Source organism: Oncorhynchus clarkii, unplaced genomic scaffold (genome assembly GCF_045791955.1).
Source record: "Oncorhynchus clarkii lewisi isolate Uvic-CL-2024 unplaced genomic scaffold, UVic_Ocla_1.0 unplaced_contig_14040_pilon_pilon, whole genome shotgun sequence".
NCBI lineage: Eukaryota > Metazoa > Chordata > Actinopteri > Salmoniformes > Salmonidae > Oncorhynchus > Oncorhynchus clarkii.
This window is the reverse complement of record NW_027261088.1, coordinates 78,182-98,539: the sequence shown is the minus strand read 5'-3', so window position 1 is coordinate 98,539 and position 20,358 is coordinate 78,182. Positions and strand designations below refer to the sequence as shown.

Here is a 20,358-nt window from a genome sequence, read left to right as displayed (position 1 = left end):
CTGGAGTATTAACATGTTATCAACATGGAGAGAGAGGTCATCCCTGGAGTATTAACATGTTATCAACATAGAGAGAGGTCATCCCTGGATATTAACATGTTTTCAACATACAGAGAGGTCATCCCTGGAGTATTAACATGTTATCAGGTAGAAGACAGAGTAGGCTCAAGGCTCAACCTAATCGTTGTAGAACTCCGCTCCATTTTTCCAAAAAGAAGTTAGGAATGTACAGTGGCCATGTTTTGAGACTTTGTGAAGAGGGGAGATGTCTAGGTGTCAAGTAATGATGAATGTCATTTAAGGTTCGGTGGGTATCTCTGTAATATTTCATAGCAGGAAATGATTCTGTTTTTCTGTCCTTTTTCATCTAGATCCAGACGTTTGGATTGGAGGCACCATGCAGAACAGTGGACGATCTCACAAGTGGGATCGTCATGGCCCAGGCCCTACAAAAAATGTGAGTGTCAGTGGTTATATTTTGTTTAACCATCAAACCAACCTTTTAGTGGGTGTTGTGGCTAAGGGTTGTGGCTAAGGGTTGTGGCTAAGGGTTGTGGCTAAGGGTTGTGGCTAAGGGTTGTGGCTAGGCCTGGTGGCTAGGCCTGCTGGCTATGGGTTGTGTCTAAGCGTTCTTTCTAGACCTGGTGGCAAGGTGCTGTGGCTAGGTGTTGTGGCTAGGTGTTGTGGCTAGGTGTTGTAGCTAGGTGTTGTTGTAGCTAGGCGTTGTGGCTAGGTGTTGTGGCTAGGTGTTGTGGCTAGGCGTTGTGGCTAGGCGTTGTGGCTAGGCGTTGTGGCTAGGCATTGTGGCTAGGCGTTGTGGCTAGGCGTTGTAGCTAGGCGTTGTGGCTAGGCGTTGTAGCTAGGCGTTGTGGCTAGGCGTTGTGGCTAGGCGTTGTGGCTAGGCGTTGTGGCTAGGCGTTGTGGCTAGGCGTTGTGGCTAGGCGTTGTGGCTAGGCGTTGTGGCTAGGCGTTGTGGCTAGGCGTTGTGGCTAGGCGTTGTGGTTAGGCGTTGTAGCTAGGCGTTGTAGCTAGGCGTTGTGGCTAGGCGTTGTGGCTAGGCGTTGTGGCTAGGCGTTGTAGTTAGGCGTTGTGGCTAGGCGTTGTAGTTAGGCGTTGTGTCTAGGCGTTGTGTCTAGGCGTTGTAGCTAGGCGTTGTGGCTAGGCGTTGTGTCTAGGCGTTGTGGCTAGGCGTTTTAGTTAGGCGTTGTGGCTAGGCGTTGTGGCTAGGCGTTGTGGCTAGGCGTTGTAGTTAGGCGTTGTGGCTAGGCGTTGTGGCTAGGCGTTGTGGCTAGGCGTTGTGTCTAGGCGTTGTGGCTAGGCGTTGTAGTTAGGCATTGTGGCTAGGCGTTGTAGCTAGGCGTTTTAGTTAGGCGTTGTAGCTAGGCGTTGTAGTTAGGCGTTGTGGCTAGGCGTTGTAGTTAGGCGTTGTGGCTAGGCGTTGTGGCTAGGCGTTGTGGCTAGGCGTTGTGGCTAGGCGTTGTAGTTAGGCGTTGTGGCTAGGCGTTGTGGCTAGGCGTTGTGGCTAGGCGTTGTAGCTAGGCGTTGTGTCTAGGCGTTGTGGCTAGGCGTTGTGGCTAGGCGTTGTGGCTAGGCGTTGTGTCTAGGCGTTGTGGCTAGGCGTTGTAGTTAGGCGTTGTGGCTAGGCGTTGTGGCTAGGCGTTGTGGCTAGGCGTTGTAGTTAGGCGTTGTGGCTAGGTGTTGTGGCTAGGCGTTGTGGCTAGGCGTTGTAGCTAGGCGTTGTGGCTAGGCGTTGTAGTTAGGCGTTGTGGCTAGGCGTTGTGGCTAGGCGTTGTGGCTAGGCGTTGTGGCTAGGCGTTGTGGCTAGGCGTTGTAGCTAGGCGTTGTGGCTAGGCGTTGTAGCTAGGCGTTGTAGCTAGGTGTTGTAGCTGGGCATTGTGTCTGGGCATTGTGGCTAGGCGTTGTAGCTAGGCGTTGTAGCTAGGCGTTGTGTCTAGGCGTTGTGGCTAGGCGTTGTAGTTAGGCGTTGTAGCTAGGCGTTGTAGCTAGGCGTTGTGGCTAGGCGTTGTGTCTAGGCGTTGTGGCTAGGCGTTGTAGTTAGGCGTTGTGGCTAGGCGTTGTGGCTAGGCGTTGTGGCTAGGCGTTGTAGCTAGGCGTTGTAGCTAGGCGTTGTAGCTAGGCGTTGTAGTTAGGCGTTGTGGCTAGGCGTTGTGGCTAGGCGTTGTGGCTAGGCGTTGTAGTTAGGCGTTGTGGCTTGGCGTTGTGGCTAGGCGTTGTGGCTAGGCGTTGTGGCTAGGCGTTGTGGCTAGGCGTTGTGGCTAGGCCTTGTAGCTAGGCGTTGTGGCTAGGCGTTGTAGCTAGGCGTTGTGTCTAGGCGTTGTAGCTAGGCGTTGTTGCTAGGCGTTGTGTCTAGGCGTTGTGGCTAGGCGTTGTAGCTAGGCGTTGTGGCTAGGCGTTGTGGCTAGGCGTTGTGGCTAGGCGTTGTAGTCAGGCGTTGTGGCTAGGTGTTGTGGCTAGGCGTTGTGGCTAGGCGTTGTAGCTAGGCGTTGTGGCTAGGCGTTGTAGTTAGGCGTTGTGGCTAGGCGTTGTGGCTAGGCGTTGTGGCTAGGCGTTGTGGCTAGGCGTTGTGGCTAGGCGTTGTAGCTAGGCGTTGTAGCTAGGCGTTGTGGCTAGGCGTTGTAGCTAGGCGTTGTAGCTAGGAGTTGTAGCTGGGCGTTGTGTCTGGGCGTTGTGGCTAGGCGTTGTAGCTAGGCGTTGTAGCTAGGCGTTGTGTCTAGGCGTTGTGGCTAGGCGTTGTAGTTAGGCGTTGTGGCTAGGCGTTGTAGTTAGGCGTTGTAGCTAGGCGTTGTGGCTAGGCGTTGTGGCTAGGCGTTGTGGCTAGGCGTTGTGGCTAGGCGTTGTAGTTAGGCGTTGTGGCTAGGCGTTGTGGCTAGGCGTTGTGGCTAGGCGTTGTGGCTAGGCGTTGTGTCTAGGCGTTGTGGCTAGGCGTTGTGGCTAGGCGTTGTGTCTAGGCGTTGTGGCTAGGCGTTGTGGTTAGGCGTTGTGGCTAGGCGTTGTGGCTAGGCGTTGTGGCTAGGCGTTGTAGTTAGGCGTTGTGGCTAGGCATTGTAGCTAGGCGTTGTGGCTAGGCATTGTGGCTAGGCGTTGTGGCTAGGCGTTGTGGCTAGGCGTTCTAGCTAGGCGTTGTAGCTAGGCGTTGTAGCTAGGCGTTGTGGCTAGGCGTTGTAGCTAGGCGTTGTAGCTAGGTGTTGTAGTTAGGCGTTGTGGCTAGGCGTTGTGGCTAGGCGTTGTGGCTAGGCGTTGTAGTCAGGCGTTGTGGCTAGGTGTTGTGGCTAGGCGTTGTGGCTAGGCGTTGTAGCTAGGCGTTGTAGTCAGGCGTTGTGGCTAGGTGTTGTGGCTAGGCGTTGTGGCTAGGCGTTGTAGCTAGGCGTTGTGGCTAGGCGTTGTAGTTAGGCGTTGTGGCTAGGCGTTGTGGCTAGGCGTTGTGGCTAGGCGTTGTGGCTAGGCGTTGTAGCTAGGCGTTGTAGCTAGGTGTTGTAGCTGGGCATTGTGTCTGGGCGTTGTGGCTAGGCGTTGTAGCTAGGCGTTGTAGCTAGGCGTTGTGTCTAGGCGTTGTGGCTAGGCGTTGTAGTTAGGCGTTGTGGCTAGGCGTTGTAGCTAGGCGTTGTAGCTAGGCGTTGTGGCTAGGCGTTGTGTCTAGGCGTTGTGGCTAGGCGTTGTGGCTAGGCGTTGTGGCTAGGCGTTGTGGCTAGGCGTTGTAGTTAGGCGTTGTAGCTAGGCGTTGTGGCTAGGCGTTGTGGCTAGGCGTTGTGGCTAGGCGTTGTGGCTAGGCGTTGTGGCTAGGCGTTGTAGTTAGGCGTTGTGGCTTGGCGTTGTGGCTAGGCGTTGTGGCTAGGCGTTGTGGCTAGGCGTTGTGGCTAGGCGTTGTGGCTAGGCGTTGTGGCTAGGCGTTGTGGCTAGGCGTTGTGTCTAGGCGTTGTGGCTAGGCGTTGTGGCTAGGCGTTGTGTCTAGGCGTTGTGGCTAGGCGTTGTGGTTAGGCGTTGTGGCTAGGCGTTGTGGCTAGGCGTTGTGGCTAGGCGTTGTAGTTAGGCGTTGTGGCTAGGCGTTGTAGCTAGGCATTGTAGCTAGGCGTTGTGGCTAGGCATTGTGGCTAGGCGTTGTGGCTAGGCGTTGTGGCTAGGCGTTCTAGCTAGGCGTTGTAGCTAGGCGTTGTAGCTAGGCGTTGTGGCTAGGCGTTGTAGCTAGGCGTTGTAGCTAGGTGTTGTAGTTAGGCATTGTGTCTGGGCATTGTGTCTGGGCATTGTGTCTTCTATCTTCACTTTCTTTCTCCCATATGTGACCACTTACCTTTCTCTCCTCCAGAGACATTGTGTATTTCACTGACAACTGGATCAGTAGGATCAAGCCCGAGGTGGGAGATAACTGGCGGCTAAAGGTATGATGATGATGATGATGATGATGATGATGATGTCGACGATGATACATGATGGTCGTTTTAATACATTGTCTTTATGTGTTGCTGCCATCTACTCTAAAGCCCTTGTCAGTGCCACAGTCCCAATGTCACCTCTTCCCTCCTCCCTTTCAGATCAGTAATCTAAAGAAGGTGCTGAAAGGTATACTGGACTACAACCAGGAGGTCCTTCAACAGCAGATCAATGACTTCACTCTGCCAGACATCAACCTGATAGGAGAACACTCAGACGCTGCAGAGCTGGGCAGGATGCTGCAACTCATACTAGGCTGTGCTGTCAACTGTGAGCAGAAACAAGGTCTGTCGGTCTGTCTCTCTCTGTCTCTCTCTGTCTCTCTCTGTCTGTCTCTGTCTGTCTGTCTGTGTCTGTCTGTCTGTCTGTCTGTCTGTCTGTGTCTGTCTCTCTCTCTCTCTCTCTGTCTGTCTCTCTGTCTGTCTGTCTGTCTGTCTGTCTGTCTTTGAGAATATCGCCGTTTTATTTGTGCGCTGGTTTGCTGTACCTGCACCAAAACCTGGAGTTTTCTTTCTTCATAGCTCTAGCTTCATAGGGAAGCAATTTGTTTTCAGGACTTTTATTTCCGTGATCAAAACTTCCATGGCTCTCTCTTTTCCCTCTCCAGCAGGTGAGCAATATGTTTGTCCTAGAGTTATTATTGGACACAGCCTGGTCCTAGAGTCTAGAGACAGTACACAGCCTGGTCCTAGAGACAGTACACAGCCTGGTCCTAGAGACAGTACACAGCCTGGTCCTAGAGACAGGACACAGCCTGGTCCTAGAGACAGTACACAACCCTGTCCTAGAGACAGTACACAGCCCTGTCCTAGAGACAGTACACAGCCTGGTCCTAGAGACAGTACACAGCCTGGTCCTAGAGACAGTACACAGCCTGGTCCTAGAGACAGTACACAGCCTGGTCCTAGAGACAGTACACAGCCTGGTCCTAGAGACAGTACACAGCCTGGTCCTAGAGACAGTACACAGCCTGGTCCTAGAGACAGTACACAGCCTTGTCCTAGAGTCTAGAGACAGTACACAGCCCTGTCCTAGAGACAGTACACAGCCTGGTCCTAGAGACAGTACACAGCCTGGTCCTAGAGACAGTACACAGCCTGGTCCTAGAGACAGTACACAGCCTGGTCCTAGAGACAGTACACAGCCTGGTCCTAGAGACAGTACACAGCCTGGTCCTAGAGACAGTACACAGCCCGGTCCTAGAGACAGTACACAGCCCGGTCCTAGAGACAGGACACAGCCCGGTCCTAGAGACAGGACACAGCCCGGTCCTAGAGACAGGACACAGCCCGGTCCTAGAGACAGTACACAGCCTGGTCCTAGAGACAGGACACAGCCTGGTCCTAGAGACAGGACACAGCCTGGTCCTAGAGACAGTACACAGCCTGGTCCTAGAGACAGGACACAGCCTGGTCCTAGAGACAGTACACAACCCTGTCCTAGAGACAGTACACAGCCCTGTCCTAGAGACAGTACACAGCCTGGTCCTAGAGACAGTACACAGCCTGGTCCTAGAGACAGTACACAGCCTGGTCCTAGAGACAGTACACAGCCTGGTCCTAGAGACAGTACACAGCCTGGTCCTAGAGACAGTACACAGCCTGGTCCTAGAGACAGTACACAGCCTGGTCCTAGAGACAGTACACAGCCTTGTCCTAGAGTCTAGAGACAGTACACAGCCCTGTCCTAGAGACAGTACACAGCCCTGTCCTAGAGACAGTACACAGCCTGGTCCTAGAGACAGTACACAGCCTGGTCCTAGAGACCGTACACAACCCTGTCCTAGAGACAGTACACAGCCCTGTCCTAGAGACAGTACACAGCCTTGTCCTAGAGACAGTACACAGCCTGGTCCTAGAGACAGTACACAGCCTGGTCCTAGAGACAGTACACAGCCTGGTCCTAGAGACAGTACACAGCCCTGACCTAGAGACAGTACACAGCCTTGTCCTAGAGACAGTACACAGCCTGGTCCTAGAGACAGTACACAGCCTTGTCCTAGAGTCTAGAGACAGTACACAGCCTGGTCCTAGAGACAGTACACAGCCTGGTCCTAGAGACAGTACACAGCCTGGTCCTAGAGACAGTACACAGCCTGGTCCTAGAGTCTAGAGACAGTACACAGCCCTGTCCTAGAGACAGTACACAGCCTGGTCCTAGAGACAGTACACAGCCTGGTCCTAGAGTCTAGAGACAGTACACAACCCTGTCCTAGAGACAGTACACAACCCTGTCCTAGAGACAGTACACAACCCTGTCCTAGAGACAGTACACAACCCTGTCCTAGAGACAGTACACAACCCTGTCCTAGAGACAGTACACAGCCTTGTCCTAGAGACAGTACACAGCCTTGTCCTAGAGACAGTACACAGCCCTGTCCTAGAGACAGTACACAGCCTGGTCCTAGAGACAGTACACAGCCTGGTCCTAGAGACAGTACACAGCCCTGACCTAGAGACAGTACACAGCCTGGTCCTAGAGACAGTACACAGCCTGGTCCTAGAGTCTAGAGACAGTACACAGCCCTGTCCTAGAGACAGTACACAGCCCTGTCCTAGAGACAGTACACAGCCTGGTCCTAGAGACAGTACACAGCCTGGTCCTAGAGACAGTACACAGCCCTGTCCTAGAGACAGTACACAGCCCTGTCCTAGAGACAGTACACAGCCTGGTCCTAGAGACAGTACACAGCCTGGTCCTAGAAACAGTACACAGCCTGGTCCTAGAGACAGTACACAGCCTGGTCCTAGAGACAGGACACAGCCTGGTCCTAGAAACAGTACACAGCCTGGTCCTAGAGACAGTACACAGCCTGGTCCTAGAGACAGTACACAGCCTGGTCCTAGAGACAGTACACAGCCCTGACCTAGAGACAGTACACAGCCTTGTCCTAGAGACAGTACACATCCTGGTCCTAGAGACAGTACACAGCCTTGTCCTAGAGTCTAGAGACAGTACACAGCCTGGTCCTAGAGACAGTACACAGCCTGGTCCTAGAGACAGTACACAGCCTGGTCCTAGAGACAGTACACAGCCTGGTCCTAGAGTCTAGAGACAGTACACAGCCCTGTCCTAGAGACAGTACACAGCCTGGTCCTAGAGACAGTACACAGCCTGGTCCTAGAGTCTAGAGACAGTATACAACGCTGTCCTAGAGACAGTACACAACCCTGTCCTAGAGACAGTACACAACCCTGTCCTAGAGACAGTACACAGCCTTGTCCTAGAGACAGTACACAGCCTGGTCCTAGAGACAGTACACAGCCTTGTCCTAGAGACAGTACACAGCCTTGTCCTAGAGTCTAGAGACAGTACACAGCCTGGTCCTAGAGACAGTACACAGCCTGGTCCTAGAGTCTAGAGACAGTACATAGCCCTGTCCTAGAGACAGTACACAGCCTGGTCCTAGAGACAGTACACAGCCTGGTCCTAGAGTCTAGAGACAGTACACAACCCTGTCCTAGAGACAGGACACAGCCCGGTCCTAGAGACAGGACACAGCCCGGTCCTAGAGACAGGACACAGCCCGGTCCTAGAGACAGGACACAGCCCGGTCCTAGAGACAGTACACAGCCTGGTCCTAGAGACAGGACACAGCCCTGTCCTAGAGACAGTACACAGCCTGGTCCTAGAGTTATTATTGGACACAGCCTTGTCCTAGAGACAGTACACAGCCTGGTCCTAGAGACAGTACACAGCCTGGTCCTAGAGTCTAGAGACAGTACACAGCCCTGTCCTAGAGACAGTACACAGTCTGGTCCTAGAGACAGTACACAGCCTGGTCCTAGAGTCTAGAGACAGTACACAACCCTGTCCTAGAGACAGGACACAGCCCGGTCCTAGAGACAGGACACAGCCCGGTCCTAGAGACAGGACACAGCCCGGTCCTAGAGACAGGACACAGCCCTGTCCTAGAGACAGTACACAGCCCTGTCCTAGAGACAGTACACAGCCCTGTCCTAGAGACAGTACACAGCCCTGTCCTAGAGACAGGACACAGAGTTCAGTTGAGGAAGTGTGTAAGATGAGGCTTCCAGCTTATCTCTCGGCTTTATCACATTCAGTTCTTGTCATTGTGACACTGCGGGTGCTTCTTTCTTCTTCATTCATGCTGTCTTCCTCTGCCCCTGTAGAATACATCCAGACCATAATGATGCTGGAGGAATCTGTTCAACATGTTGTCATGACAGCCATTCAGGAGGTAAGCCTTTGTAAACATTTCAAATGGCTGTGTTTTTTACTCTAGAGATCCATTTCCTGTGTCCTTATATGACATACTACACTGTCTAGAGTATCCATGTGTTATAACAGATGACATCACACTGTGTCTGATCTCCATGTGTTATAACAGATGACATCACACTGTGTATGATTCTCTCTGTTGTAGCTGATGAGCAAAGAGTGTCCTGTAATGGGAGGAAACGACTCGTACGCCGACATCGATAGACAGGTGAGACGTTACGGAGAATGTTCTCTTGCTACATTACACTGTGTCTTACACTAAAATCGTGTTATTTGTATTTGTCCATGTTAATTCCATGTTAATTGACATACTAGTTGTATTTTTAGCTGAAGAAGACGGTGGAGGATTTGAACGAGGCTCTAGCCACCAAGGAGGAGATCGCACAGAGATGTCACGAGCTGGACATGCAGGTTGGCCTTAAGTTTTGGGTTTATTCCTTTACGTGACCAATGTTGTCTCTGCCTTCAACTAGATACTGTACAGCCATAGTAGAAGGTCATGGGTTCACGATGGTGTCCTATAGTTGAAAGTAAGTCAGTTATAACGGTTGTTGGAATAAATATCCTCAGTACAATGGTTAAAACCTCCATATGAATACCAGGGGTAAAAGTTAACGGTTAAGGTCTTCACTGGTCTAAAATAGTTGGACCCGTTCGTTCCTGAAATAAATCTGTGTCTTTCCCACCCGATCCCGATATGCATAAATACATTATTTATTTATCTTTAAATGGAGACGCGTTTCCGAATGGACCTTGAGACCCGTTCCGTAAAGGCCTGTGGAAAAACAGAACCAAACAGACCAGTTCAGACCGGTTCAGACTGGTTCAGACCGGTTCAGACCGGTTCAGACCGGTTCAGACCAGACTGGTTCAGACCAGTTCAGACTGGTTCAGACCAGTTCAGACCAGTTCAGACCGGTTCAGACCAGTTCAGACCGGTTCAGACCAGTACAGACCAGTTCAGACCGGTTCAGACCGGTTCAGACCTGTTCAGATCTGAGAGTAGAAAGAGGGAGAGAAAGTCACCTCCGACTGGGTCCTGCCAGCACCATCGATATCGGAACACCATTGGCCAAATGATCCACAGTTACTCGTCCTTAAAAACATCAAACATTACAGTCTAAACTTAAAAACATCAAACATTACAGTCTAAACTTAAAAACATCAAACATTACAGTCTAAACTTAAAAACATCAAACATTACAGTCTAAACTTAAAAACATCAAACATTACAGTCTAAACTTAAAAACATCAAACATTACAGTCTAAACTTAAAAACATCAAACATTACAGTCTAAACTTAAAAACATCAAACATTACAGTCTAAACTTAAAAACATCAAACATTACAGTCTAAACTTAAAAACATCAAACATTACAGTCTAAACTTAAAAACATCAAACATTACAGTCTAAACTTAAAAACATCAAACATTACAGTCTAAACTTAAAAACATCAAACATTACAGTCTAAACTTAAAAACATCAAACATTACAGTCTAAACTTAAAAACATCAAACATTACAGTCTAAACTTAAAAACATCAAACATTACAGTCTAAACTTAAAAACATCAAACATTACAGTCTAAACTTAAAAACATCAAACATTACAGTCTAAACTTAAAAACATCAAACATTACAGTCTAAACTTAAAAACATCAAACATTACAGTCTAAACTTAAAAACATCAAACATTACAGTCTAAACTTAAAAACATCTTAAAAACATTTGTTGCATATTTTAATAAAGAACTTGTTTAAAAAACGGTTCCTAGATTCTTAAATAGGCATAAAATAGTAATAATGATATACAATAATAATAATGATGATTAAAACAAATTATAATAAATACTATTGCGTCAAACCTCCAAACACAAGCTGCACACGTTCATTGGCCACCGTTCATTGGCCACCGTTCATTGGCCACCGTTCATTGGCCACCGTTCATTGGCCACCGTTCATTGGCCAACGTTCATTGGCCAACGTTCATTGGCCAACGTTCATCTCGTTTGTCCACCACCATATTAAAACGTTTGTACCCGAGGACATTCCGCTTGTCGGCTTCTTTTCACTGTCCTCTTTCTTCTCTAATTTATGTTTTACGTCAATGAAAAAGGCCTCCATCTTCCCAGTCAACAGTAGCCTAGGTCAGGACTCCTTTCACTCTCTCTCCTCAGCAGCAGGTGTACGTGAGGTGAGCAGCCAGAACCGCTTTCAGCAGGACACATAAGCTATACGTTTTATTGAGTTGCAATTGGCTGACACAGATAACAAGCTCACGCAGTTCTCACCACGTCACGCACATTAAATTAAATGAACAGACGACGGGTCTGGTCGGTAAATACCATTTTTATTTTTTACACATACCCGAGACCCTTGGCAATTATATCAGACCCAACCCAGATCTGAGACAAAAGTCAGATTTTTAGGACCCGAATTTGGAGTCTGTTGGACCCATGAAGACTTCTTGGTGACAGTCCCCTTAATCGCGGTAGGACGGCATTCCATTTAGGCTCCTTCCACTAAAACCTAATGGCATCCAGGTTTTCTTCATTCTGGTATTCTACAACCGAGTACTGTGTTCACTATGTCTGTTCTCTCTTCTATTTGATAACATTGTCCTGTTCTATTCTCCTGTCCTGTTCTCCTGTCCTGTTCTATTCTCCTGTCCTAATCTCCTGTCCTGTCCTATTCTCCTGTCCTATTCTCCTGTTCTATTCTCCTGTTCTATTCTCCTGTCCTGTTCTATTTTCCTGTCCTAATGTCCTGTCCTGTTCTATTCTCCTGTCCTGTTCTCCTGTCCTGTTCTATTCTCCTGTTCTATTCTCCTGTCCTGTTCTCCTGTCCTGTTCTATTCTCCTGTTCTATTCTCCTGTTCTATTCTCCTGTCCTGTTCTATTCTCCTGTCCTGTTCTATTCTCCTGTCCTGTTCTATTCTCCAGTCCTGTTATATTCTCCTGTCCTGTCCTAATCTCCTGTCCTGTCCTGTTCTATTCTCCTGTCCTGTTCTATTCTCCTGTCCTGTTCTATTCTCCTGTCCTGTTCTATTCTCCTGTCCCGTTTCTCTTGTCCTGTTCTCCTGTCCCGTTCTGTTCTCCTGTCCCGTTCTCCTGTCCCGTTCTCCTGTCCTGTCCTATTCTCCTGTCCTGTTCTATTATCCTGTCCTGTCCTATTCTCCTGTCCTGTTCTATTCTCCTGTCCTGTCCTATTCTCCTGTCCTGTTCTATTCTCCTGTCCTGTTCTATTCTCCTGTCCTGTTCTATTCTCTTGTCCCGTTCTCCTGTCCCGTTCTCCTGTCCCGTTCTCCTGTCCCGTTCCCGTTCTGTTCTCCTGACCTGTCTGCACTGAACCTCTATTACTCTGTGCCTTGCTTTGAAGGCTTTCCATGTACAGGAGCAGCGAGATAGACTGAGGTTAGAGTATATTGAACTAGAGGAGAGGGTAAATAACCTTTTTATTCCTAATTTCTCTCAGTCCTTGTCATTTGGCGTGTGAATTGAAAGCCCTGGATTTGAAGTGTGCTCTCTGCTTCTATAACAGCATCTCCTGTTTGAAATCCAGGCTCCTTTGACTGTGTCTGCCTCCCTAATGGCACCCTTAATGGCACCCTATTCACTATGTAGTACACTACTATTGACCAGAGCTCTATGGGATGCCTTATGGGACCCTGGTCAAAAGTAGTGCACTATTTAGGGAGAAGTGTGCCATTTGGGACACAGCTTGTGTGGCGTATTAGTCAGCTGTCCTGTCATGCCCACCTCAGTTCTGTGTCTCACCAAGAACCACCCACCCTGCCCGTCCAGACTAATTCTCCTCCCCCTCCCCATGTTTACTTACTAGTGTGTTACCAAGACGTCCCAGTGGTAGGAAGTGCTTGGGTGCTTGGTTTTTGGTCTTGGCAGCAGTGTTCTGTCTCACCATTTTACATGAACATTTTACTCATTTAGTCGACATTCTTATCCAGAGCGACTTACAGGAGCAATTAGGGTTAAGTGCCTTGCTCAAGGGGACGTTAACATATTTCACCTAGTCTGCTCAGGAATTCAAACCAGCGAACTTTCCATTACTGGCCCAACGCTCTTAACCTCTAGCCTAGAGAATAGAGCAGTAGAGAAACATGCACATGGCCAACGGGGGGACCTTCCCAACACATGGCCAACGGGGGACCTCCCCAACAGATGGCCAACGGGGGACCTCCCCAACACATGGCCAACGGGGGACCTCCTCAACACATGGCCAACGGGGGACCTCCTCAACAGATGGCCAACGGGGGACCTCCTCAACAGATGGCCAACGGGGGACCTCCTCAACAGATGGCCATAGGGGGACCTCCTCAACAGATGGCCAACGGGGGACCTCCCCAACACATGGCCAACGGGGGACCTCCTCAACACATGGCCAACGGGGGACCTCCTCAACAGATGGCCAACGGGGGACCTCCTCAACAGATGGCCAACGGGGGACCTCCTCAACAGATGGCCATAGGGGGACCTCCTCAACAGATGGCCAACGGGGGACCTCCCCAACAGATGGCCAACGGGGGACCTCCTCAACAGATGGCCAACGGGGGACCACCTCAACAGATGGCCAACGGGGGACCTCCTCAACAGATGGCCAACGGGGGACCTCCTCAACACATGGCCAACGGGGGACCTCCCCAACACATGGCCAACGGGGGACCTCCCCAACAGATGGCCAACGGGGGTCCTCCTCAACACATGGCCAACGGGGGACCGCCTCAACAGATGGCCAACGGGGGACCTCCTCAACAGATGGCCAACGGGGGTCCTCCTCAACAGATGGCCAACGGGGGACCTCCTCAACAGATGGCCAACGGGGGACCTCCTCAACAGATGGCCAACGGGGGATCCTCCTCAGATGGCCAACGGGGATCCTCCTCAACAGATGGCCAACTTGGCTGCCAACTGCCAATGGACTCATTGGTCCTCTATGCAGTTCCACATCCACCTAGGTGGAGATCCATGCATTAGTTAGCATTTGCTTCTATGACAGAGTAGTAAGTCTATGACAGAGCAGTAAGTCTATGACAGAGCAGTAAGTCTATGACAGAGCAGTAAGTCTATGACAGAGTAGTACGTCTATGACAGAGCAGTAAGTCTATGACAGAGTAGTAAGTCTATGACAGAGCAGTAAGTCTATGACAGAGTAGTACGTCTATGACAGAGCAGTAAGTCTATGACAGAGCAGTAAGTCTATGACAGAGTAGTAAGTCTATGACAGAGCAGTAAGTCTATGACAGAGCAGTAAGTCTATGACAGAGTAGTAAGTCTATGACAGAGTAGTAAGTCTATGACAGAGCAGTAAGTCTATGACAGAGCAGTAAGTCTATGACAGAGTAGTAAGTCTATGACAGAATAGTAAGTCTATGACAAAGTAGTAAGTCTATGACAGAGCAGTAAGTCTATGACAGAGCAGTAAGTCTATGACAGAGCAGTAAGTCTATGACAGAGCAGTAAGTCTATGACAGAGCAGTAAGTCTATGACAGAGCAGTAAGTCTATGACAGAGCAGTAAGTCTATGACAGAGCAGTAAGTCTATGACAGAGTAGTAAGTCTATGACAGAGTAGTAAGTCTATGACAGAGCAGTAAGGTATTGTGGCTGGAGAAGAGAGTTCCTTCACTTTAAGATGTGATTCCTTCTGGCTCCAGAGAGACATGTTTGTTGTTGAACTGGTGTTTCACAGTGCAGTAAGTCTGTATTCTAGGGTTAGGTGTTTCACAGTACAGTAAGTCTGTATTCTAGGGTTAGGTGTTTCACAGTGCAGTAAGTCTGTATTCTAGGGTTAGGTGTTTCACAGTGCAGTAAGTCTGTATTCTAGGGTTAGGTGTTTCACAGTGCAGTAAGTCTGTATTCTAGGGTTAGGTGTTTCGCAGTACAGTACAGTCTGTATTCTAGGGTTAGGTGTTTCACAGTGCAGTAAGTCTGTATTCTAGGGTTAGGTGTTTCACAGTACAGTAAGTCTGTATTCTAGGGTTAGGTGTTTCACAGTACAGTAAGTCTGTATTCTATGGTTAGGTGTTTCACAGTACAGTCTGTATTCTAGGGTTAGGTGTTTCACAGTGCAGTAAGTCTGTATTCTAGGGTTAGGTGTTTCACAGAGCAGTAAGTCTATGACAGAGTAGTACGTCTATGACAGAGCAGTACGTCTATGACAGAGCAGTAAGTCTATGACAGAGCAGTAAGTCTATGACAGAGTAGTAAGTCTATGACAGAGCAGTAAGTCTATGACAGAGTAGTAAGTCTATGACAGAGTAGTAAGTCTATGACAGAGCAGTAAGTCTATGACAGAGTAGTAAGTCTATGACAGAGCAGTAAGTCTATGACAGAGTAGTAAGTCTATGACAGAGCAGTAAGTCTATGACAGAGTAGTAAGTCTATGACAGTAGTAAGTCTATGACAGAGTAGTAAGTCTATGACAGAATAGTAAGTCTATGACAGAGTAGTAAGTCTATGACAGAGCAGTAAGTCTATGACAGAGCAGTAAGTCTATGACAGAGCAGTAAGTCTATGACAGAGTAGTAAGTCTATGACAGAGCAGTAAGTCTATGACAGAGCAGTAAGTCTATGACAGAGCAGTAAGTCTATGACAGAGTAGTAAGTCTATGACAGAGTAGTAAGTCTATGACAGAGCAGTAAGTCTATGACAGAGTAGTAAGTCTATGACAGAGCAGTAAGGTATTGTGGCTGGAGAAGAGAGTTCCTTCACTTTAAGATGTGATTCTTTCTGGCTCCAGAGAGACATGTTTGTTGTTGAACTGGTGTTTCACAGTGCAGTAAGTCTGTATTCTAGGGTTAGGTGTTTCACAGTACAGTAAGTCTGTATTCTAGGGTTAGGTGTTTCACAGTGCAGTAAGTCTGTATTCTAGGGTTAGGTGTTTCACAGTGCAGTAAGTCTGTATTCTAGGGTTAGGTGTTTCACAGTGCAGTAAGTCTGTATTCTAGGGTTAGGTGTTTCACAGTACAGTACAGTCTGCATTCTAGGGTTAGGTGTTTCACAGTGCAGTAAGTCTGTATTCTAGGGTTAGGTGTTTCACAGTACAGTAAGTCTGTATTCTAGGGTTAGGTGTTTCACAGTACAGTAAGTCTGTATTCTATGGTTAGGTGTTTCACAGTACAGTACAGTCTGTATTCTAGGGTTAGGTGTTTCACAATGCAGTAAGTCTGTATTCTAGGGTTAGGTGTTTCACAGTGCAGTAAGTCTGTATTCTAGGGTTAGGTGTTTCACAGTGCAGTAAGTCTGTATTCTAGGGTTAGGTGTTTCACAGTGCAGTAAGTCTGTATGTTATAGGGTTAGGTGTTTCACAGTACAGTAAGTCTGTGTTATAGGGTTAGGTGTTTCACAGTACAGTAAGTCTGTATTCTAGGGTTAGGTGTTTCACAGTACAGTACAGTCTGTATTCTAGGGTTAGGTGTTTCACAGTGCAGTAAGTCTGTATTCTAGGGTTAGGTGTTTCACAGTGCAGTAAGTCTGTATTCTAGGGTTAGGTGTTTCACAGTACAGTAAGTCTGTGTTTTAGGGTTAGGTGTTTCACAGTACAGTAAGTCTGTATTCTAGGGTTAGGTGTTTCACAGTGCAGTAAGTCTGTATTCTAGGGTTAGATGTTTCACAGTACAGTAAGTCTGTATTCTAGGGTTAGGTGTTTCACAGTGCAGTAGGTCTGTATTCTAGGGTTAGGTGTTTCACAGTGCAGTAAGTCTGTGTTATAGGGTTAGGTGTTTCACAGTACAGTAAGTCTGTGTTTTAGGGTTAGGTGTTTCACAGTGCAGTAGGTCTGTGTTATAGGGTTAGGTGTTTCACAGTGCAGTAAGTCTGTATTCTAGGGTTAGGTGTTTCACAGTGCAGTAGGTCTATATTCTAGGGTTAGGTGTTTCACAGTGCAGTAAGTCTGTGTTATAGGGTTAGGTGTTTCACAGTGCAGTAGGTCTGTGTTATAGGGTTAGGTGTTTCACAGTGCAGTAAGTCTGTGTTATAGGGTTAGGTGTTTCACAGTGCAGTAGGTCTGTATTCTAGGGTTAGGTGTTTCACAGTGCAGTAGGTCTGTATTCTAGGGTTAGGTGTTTCACAGTGCAGTAGGTCTGTGTTATAGGGTTAGGTGTTTCACAGTGCAGTAGGTCTGTGTTATAGGGTTAGGTCGCTTTATCAGCTGTTAAGGTACATTTCACTTAAGCTGCCTGTTTTGATGAAGTCATACACAGTAGTTGGCTGTTTCTCAAACACACCACTGCTGCTTGGCTTCTGTGTGGAGTGAGTTTGATCCTGCCATCACGTTGTTGAGAAGGCCATATAAAAGCATGTTGCCCAGTTTGCACTGTACTAAGAGTTTGTGGGTTTAGTTGTGTTGTTTTTGTGTGCTTGCTTTTTTCCTGATTTGAAATCAATTGTTTGTGATCATAAAATGTGGTCATGAAAAAAAAAAAAATAATAATAATTTGCTGTTGAAGAACAATTCAGATTTTTAATTACTGTACTTTTCATGTTTACAAAAGAGAAAAGTCCAATTTTCTTGTAAAGACTTTCAGTAAATCGCAGATGGTCGGTATGTGTAATGACAAATCTTCCCCACCAGGTGGCAGCGCTACAGGAGGAGAGGGGTAGTCTCCTGGCTGAGAACCAGATCCTCATGGAGCGTCTCAACCAGTCTGACTCCATAGAAGACCTGAACAGTCCTGTAGGACGTAGGCACCTGCAGCTGCAGACACAGCTAGAACATCTCCAGGAGGAGACCTTCAGGTAACACCCTTAGGTCCAGGCTGGGGGGTAGAGGAGGTCTTGGCAGGGAGGGAGAGAGATGGGGGTGGGGAGGGAGGTCCAGGAAGTGAAGAAGGGAGGTAGTGACCTATCTGGTTCTCAGCCCCACCTTAAGAACAGTATGAATGAGTTTCTCGTTTACAAGGCAGTTTCATTCAGTTTCTGTCACAGATGCTTTGCTCGTGCCACCTGCAATTACAGTCCTACAGAATCATTTTGTGTTTAAGATGCATAAAGTGCATTTGAAAGTATTCAAACCCATTTACTTTTTACACATTTTGTTACGTTACAGCCTAAAATGTAATTTTATTAAATGTCCTCATACATCTACACACAAATACCTCATAATAACGACGCAAAAACAGTTGTTGAAAATTTTAAATATAAAACAAATGGAAATATCACATTTACATAAGTATTCAGACCCTTTACTCAGTCCTTTGTTGAAGCACCTTACAGCCTCAAGTCTTCTTGGGTATGACGCTACAAGCTTGGCACACCTGTATTTGGGGAGTTCCTCCCATTCTTCTCTGCAGATCCTCTCAAGCTCTGTCAGGTTGGATGGGGAGCGTCGCTGCACAGCTATTTTCAGGTTAAGTTGTAGTAGTTCTGTTATTAAACAGGCTGTAACTCACTGAGCGATTGATTGGTTAAAGAGCTATGGATTTCTCCCTGAGCCTTTTGAATCTGCCATTTTGTGTCACCAGTGTGTCTGCCATTTTGTGTCACCAGTGTGTCTGCCATTTTGTGTCACCAGTGTGTCTGCCATTTAGTCCACTAGGGACTTTTCATTGCATTATGTAGTCATCAATGTGTAAGCTATTCTGTTTGTGTGTTTATGTAATTCTGTGTGATTATTTAGTTGGTTAGTAAATAAATAATTAAGCCAGTTTGTGTATCGCTGATTCATCATTTATGCTAGGGTTTGTAGAGATATCCAAAGTTTTTACTTCATTCAGAATGAGACTGAAGGTAAATTAATTAATGCCTGATTGATGACTGAAATAGAAGATATCTTTAAGAGTTAAGTTTAAATAAACTCAGTGGTGCCCCAAGATTGCTAATGAGTTAATTGTTACAGAATTAAGTTGATTATCATAATATTATATATCGTTAACTGATTTGATAAAATATTCATCATCACGTGAATGATAGTAAAGACACGACAACACACACACACACACACACACCACACACACACACACACCACACACACACACACACACACACACACACACACACACACACACACATCTAAGTGAGGCCAACACCAGACATATCCAGCTCCTGAGCTCCCATCAGCAGCACGTATTCATTTAAAATGGAATGTGTTCATACAAAAGATGTTAGTGTAAATCAAATCAAAATCAAATCAAATGTATTTATATAGCCCTTCGTACATCAACTGATATCTCAAAGTGCTGTACAGAAACCCAGCCTAAAACCCCAAACAGCAAGCAATGCAGGTGTAGAAGCACGGTGGCTAGGAAAAACTCCCTAGAAAGGCCAGAACCTAGGAAGAAACCTAGAGAGGAACCAGGCTATGTGGGGTGGCCAGTCCTCTTCTGGCTGTGCCGGGTGGAGATTATAACAGAACATGGCCAAGATGTTCAAATGTTCATAAATGACCAGCAGCGTCAAATAATAATAAGGCAGAACAGTTGAAACTGGAGCAGCAGCACGGCCAGGTGGACTGGGGACAGCAAAGAGTCATCATGTCAGGTAGTCCTGAGGCATGGTCCTAGGGCTCAGGTCCTCCGAGAGAGAGAAAGAAAGAGAGAAAGAGATAATTAGAGAGAGCATACTTAAATTCACACAGGACACCGAATAGGACAGGAGAAGTACTCCAGATATAACAAACTGACCCCAGCCCCCCGACACATAAACTACTGCAGCATAAATACTGGAGGCTGAGAGTATTGGATCAACTGAGACAGTCTTACCTCTGAAGATCAGCTGTTCCCCGTACTCTATTATTCTCCAGTCCAGACCTGGGCCTGTATTAATAAGACCTGGGCCTGTATTAATAAGACCGGGCCTGTATTAATAAGATCTGGGCCTGTATTAATAAGACCTGGGCCTGTGTTAATAAGTATTAACCTGGGCCTGTATTAATAAGTATTAACCTGGGCCTGTATTAATAAGACCTGGGCCTGTATTAATAAGCTGTTCTCTATTATTCTACAGTCCAGACCTGGGCCTATATTAATAAGACATGGGCCTGTATTAATAAGACATGGGCCTGTACTAATAAGAACTGGGGCTGTATTAATAAGACCCGGGCCTGTATTAATAAGCTGTTCTCTATTATTCTACAGTCCAGACCTGGGCCTATATTAATAAGACCTGGGCCTGTATTAATAAGACATGGGCCTGTACTAATAAGACCTGGGGCTGTATTAATAAGACCCGGGCCTGTATTAATAAGCTGTTCTCTATTATTCTACAGTCCAGACCTGGGCCTATATTAATAAGACCTGGGCCTGTATTAATAAGACCTGGGCCTGTATTAATAAGACCCGTGGCTGTATTAATAAGACCTGGGGCTGTATTAATAAGACCTGGGCCTGTATTAATAAGTATTAACCTGGGCCTGTATTAATAAGACTTGGGCCTGTATTAATAAACTGTAGATAATAGATATTAATAAAGCTTATCGGAGTAGGAGTACTGGTCTAGGATCAGTTCTCCCTTGTCCACATTATGTTATTCATCATGATCTAAAAGACAACTGATCCTAGACCAGCCACTAACCATTTGGCACTCACAGCAGGCACTCAGAGATGTCTCTGTTGAGTTGGGACTGGGACTACCTGCCCCTCCCTTTCACCCTGCCCCCTGGCCTTGGCCCCAACCCCCGGCGTTGGCCTCAGCCCCCTCGCTGCCCCTGCTGGTAAAAAA

At 47.5% G+C, this 20,358-nt stretch overlaps 1 protein-coding gene across 3 annotated transcripts in view; it reads left to right on the top strand.

The window, feature by feature from the left end:
• Window positions 1–376: 376 nt before the first annotated feature.
• Window positions 377–20,358, top strand: part of LOC139404711 (protein Hook homolog 3-like) — an 83,717-nt gene continuing 63,735 nt past the window's right edge. For 2 of the 3 annotated variants that reach the window (XR_011633847.1, XM_071147342.1), the window contains exons 1-8: window positions 377–457; window positions 4,322–4,394; window positions 4,548–4,731; window positions 8,580–8,647; window positions 8,834–8,896; window positions 9,016–9,099; window positions 12,065–12,127; window positions 17,276–17,439. Coding sequence is in view for 2 of the 3 variants with exons in the window: in XM_071147342.1 (XP_071003443.1) it covers window positions 435–457; window positions 4,322–4,394; window positions 4,548–4,731; window positions 8,580–8,647; window positions 8,834–8,896; window positions 9,016–9,099; window positions 12,065–12,127; window positions 17,276–17,439 (722 nt within the window). In the remaining variant the exon portion in view is untranslated. The remainder of the gene's footprint in view (window positions 458–4,321; window positions 4,395–4,547; window positions 4,732–8,579; window positions 8,648–8,833; window positions 8,897–9,015; window positions 9,100–12,064; window positions 12,128–17,275; window positions 17,440–20,358) is intronic. The other variant, XM_071147343.1, reaches the window with a different exon arrangement.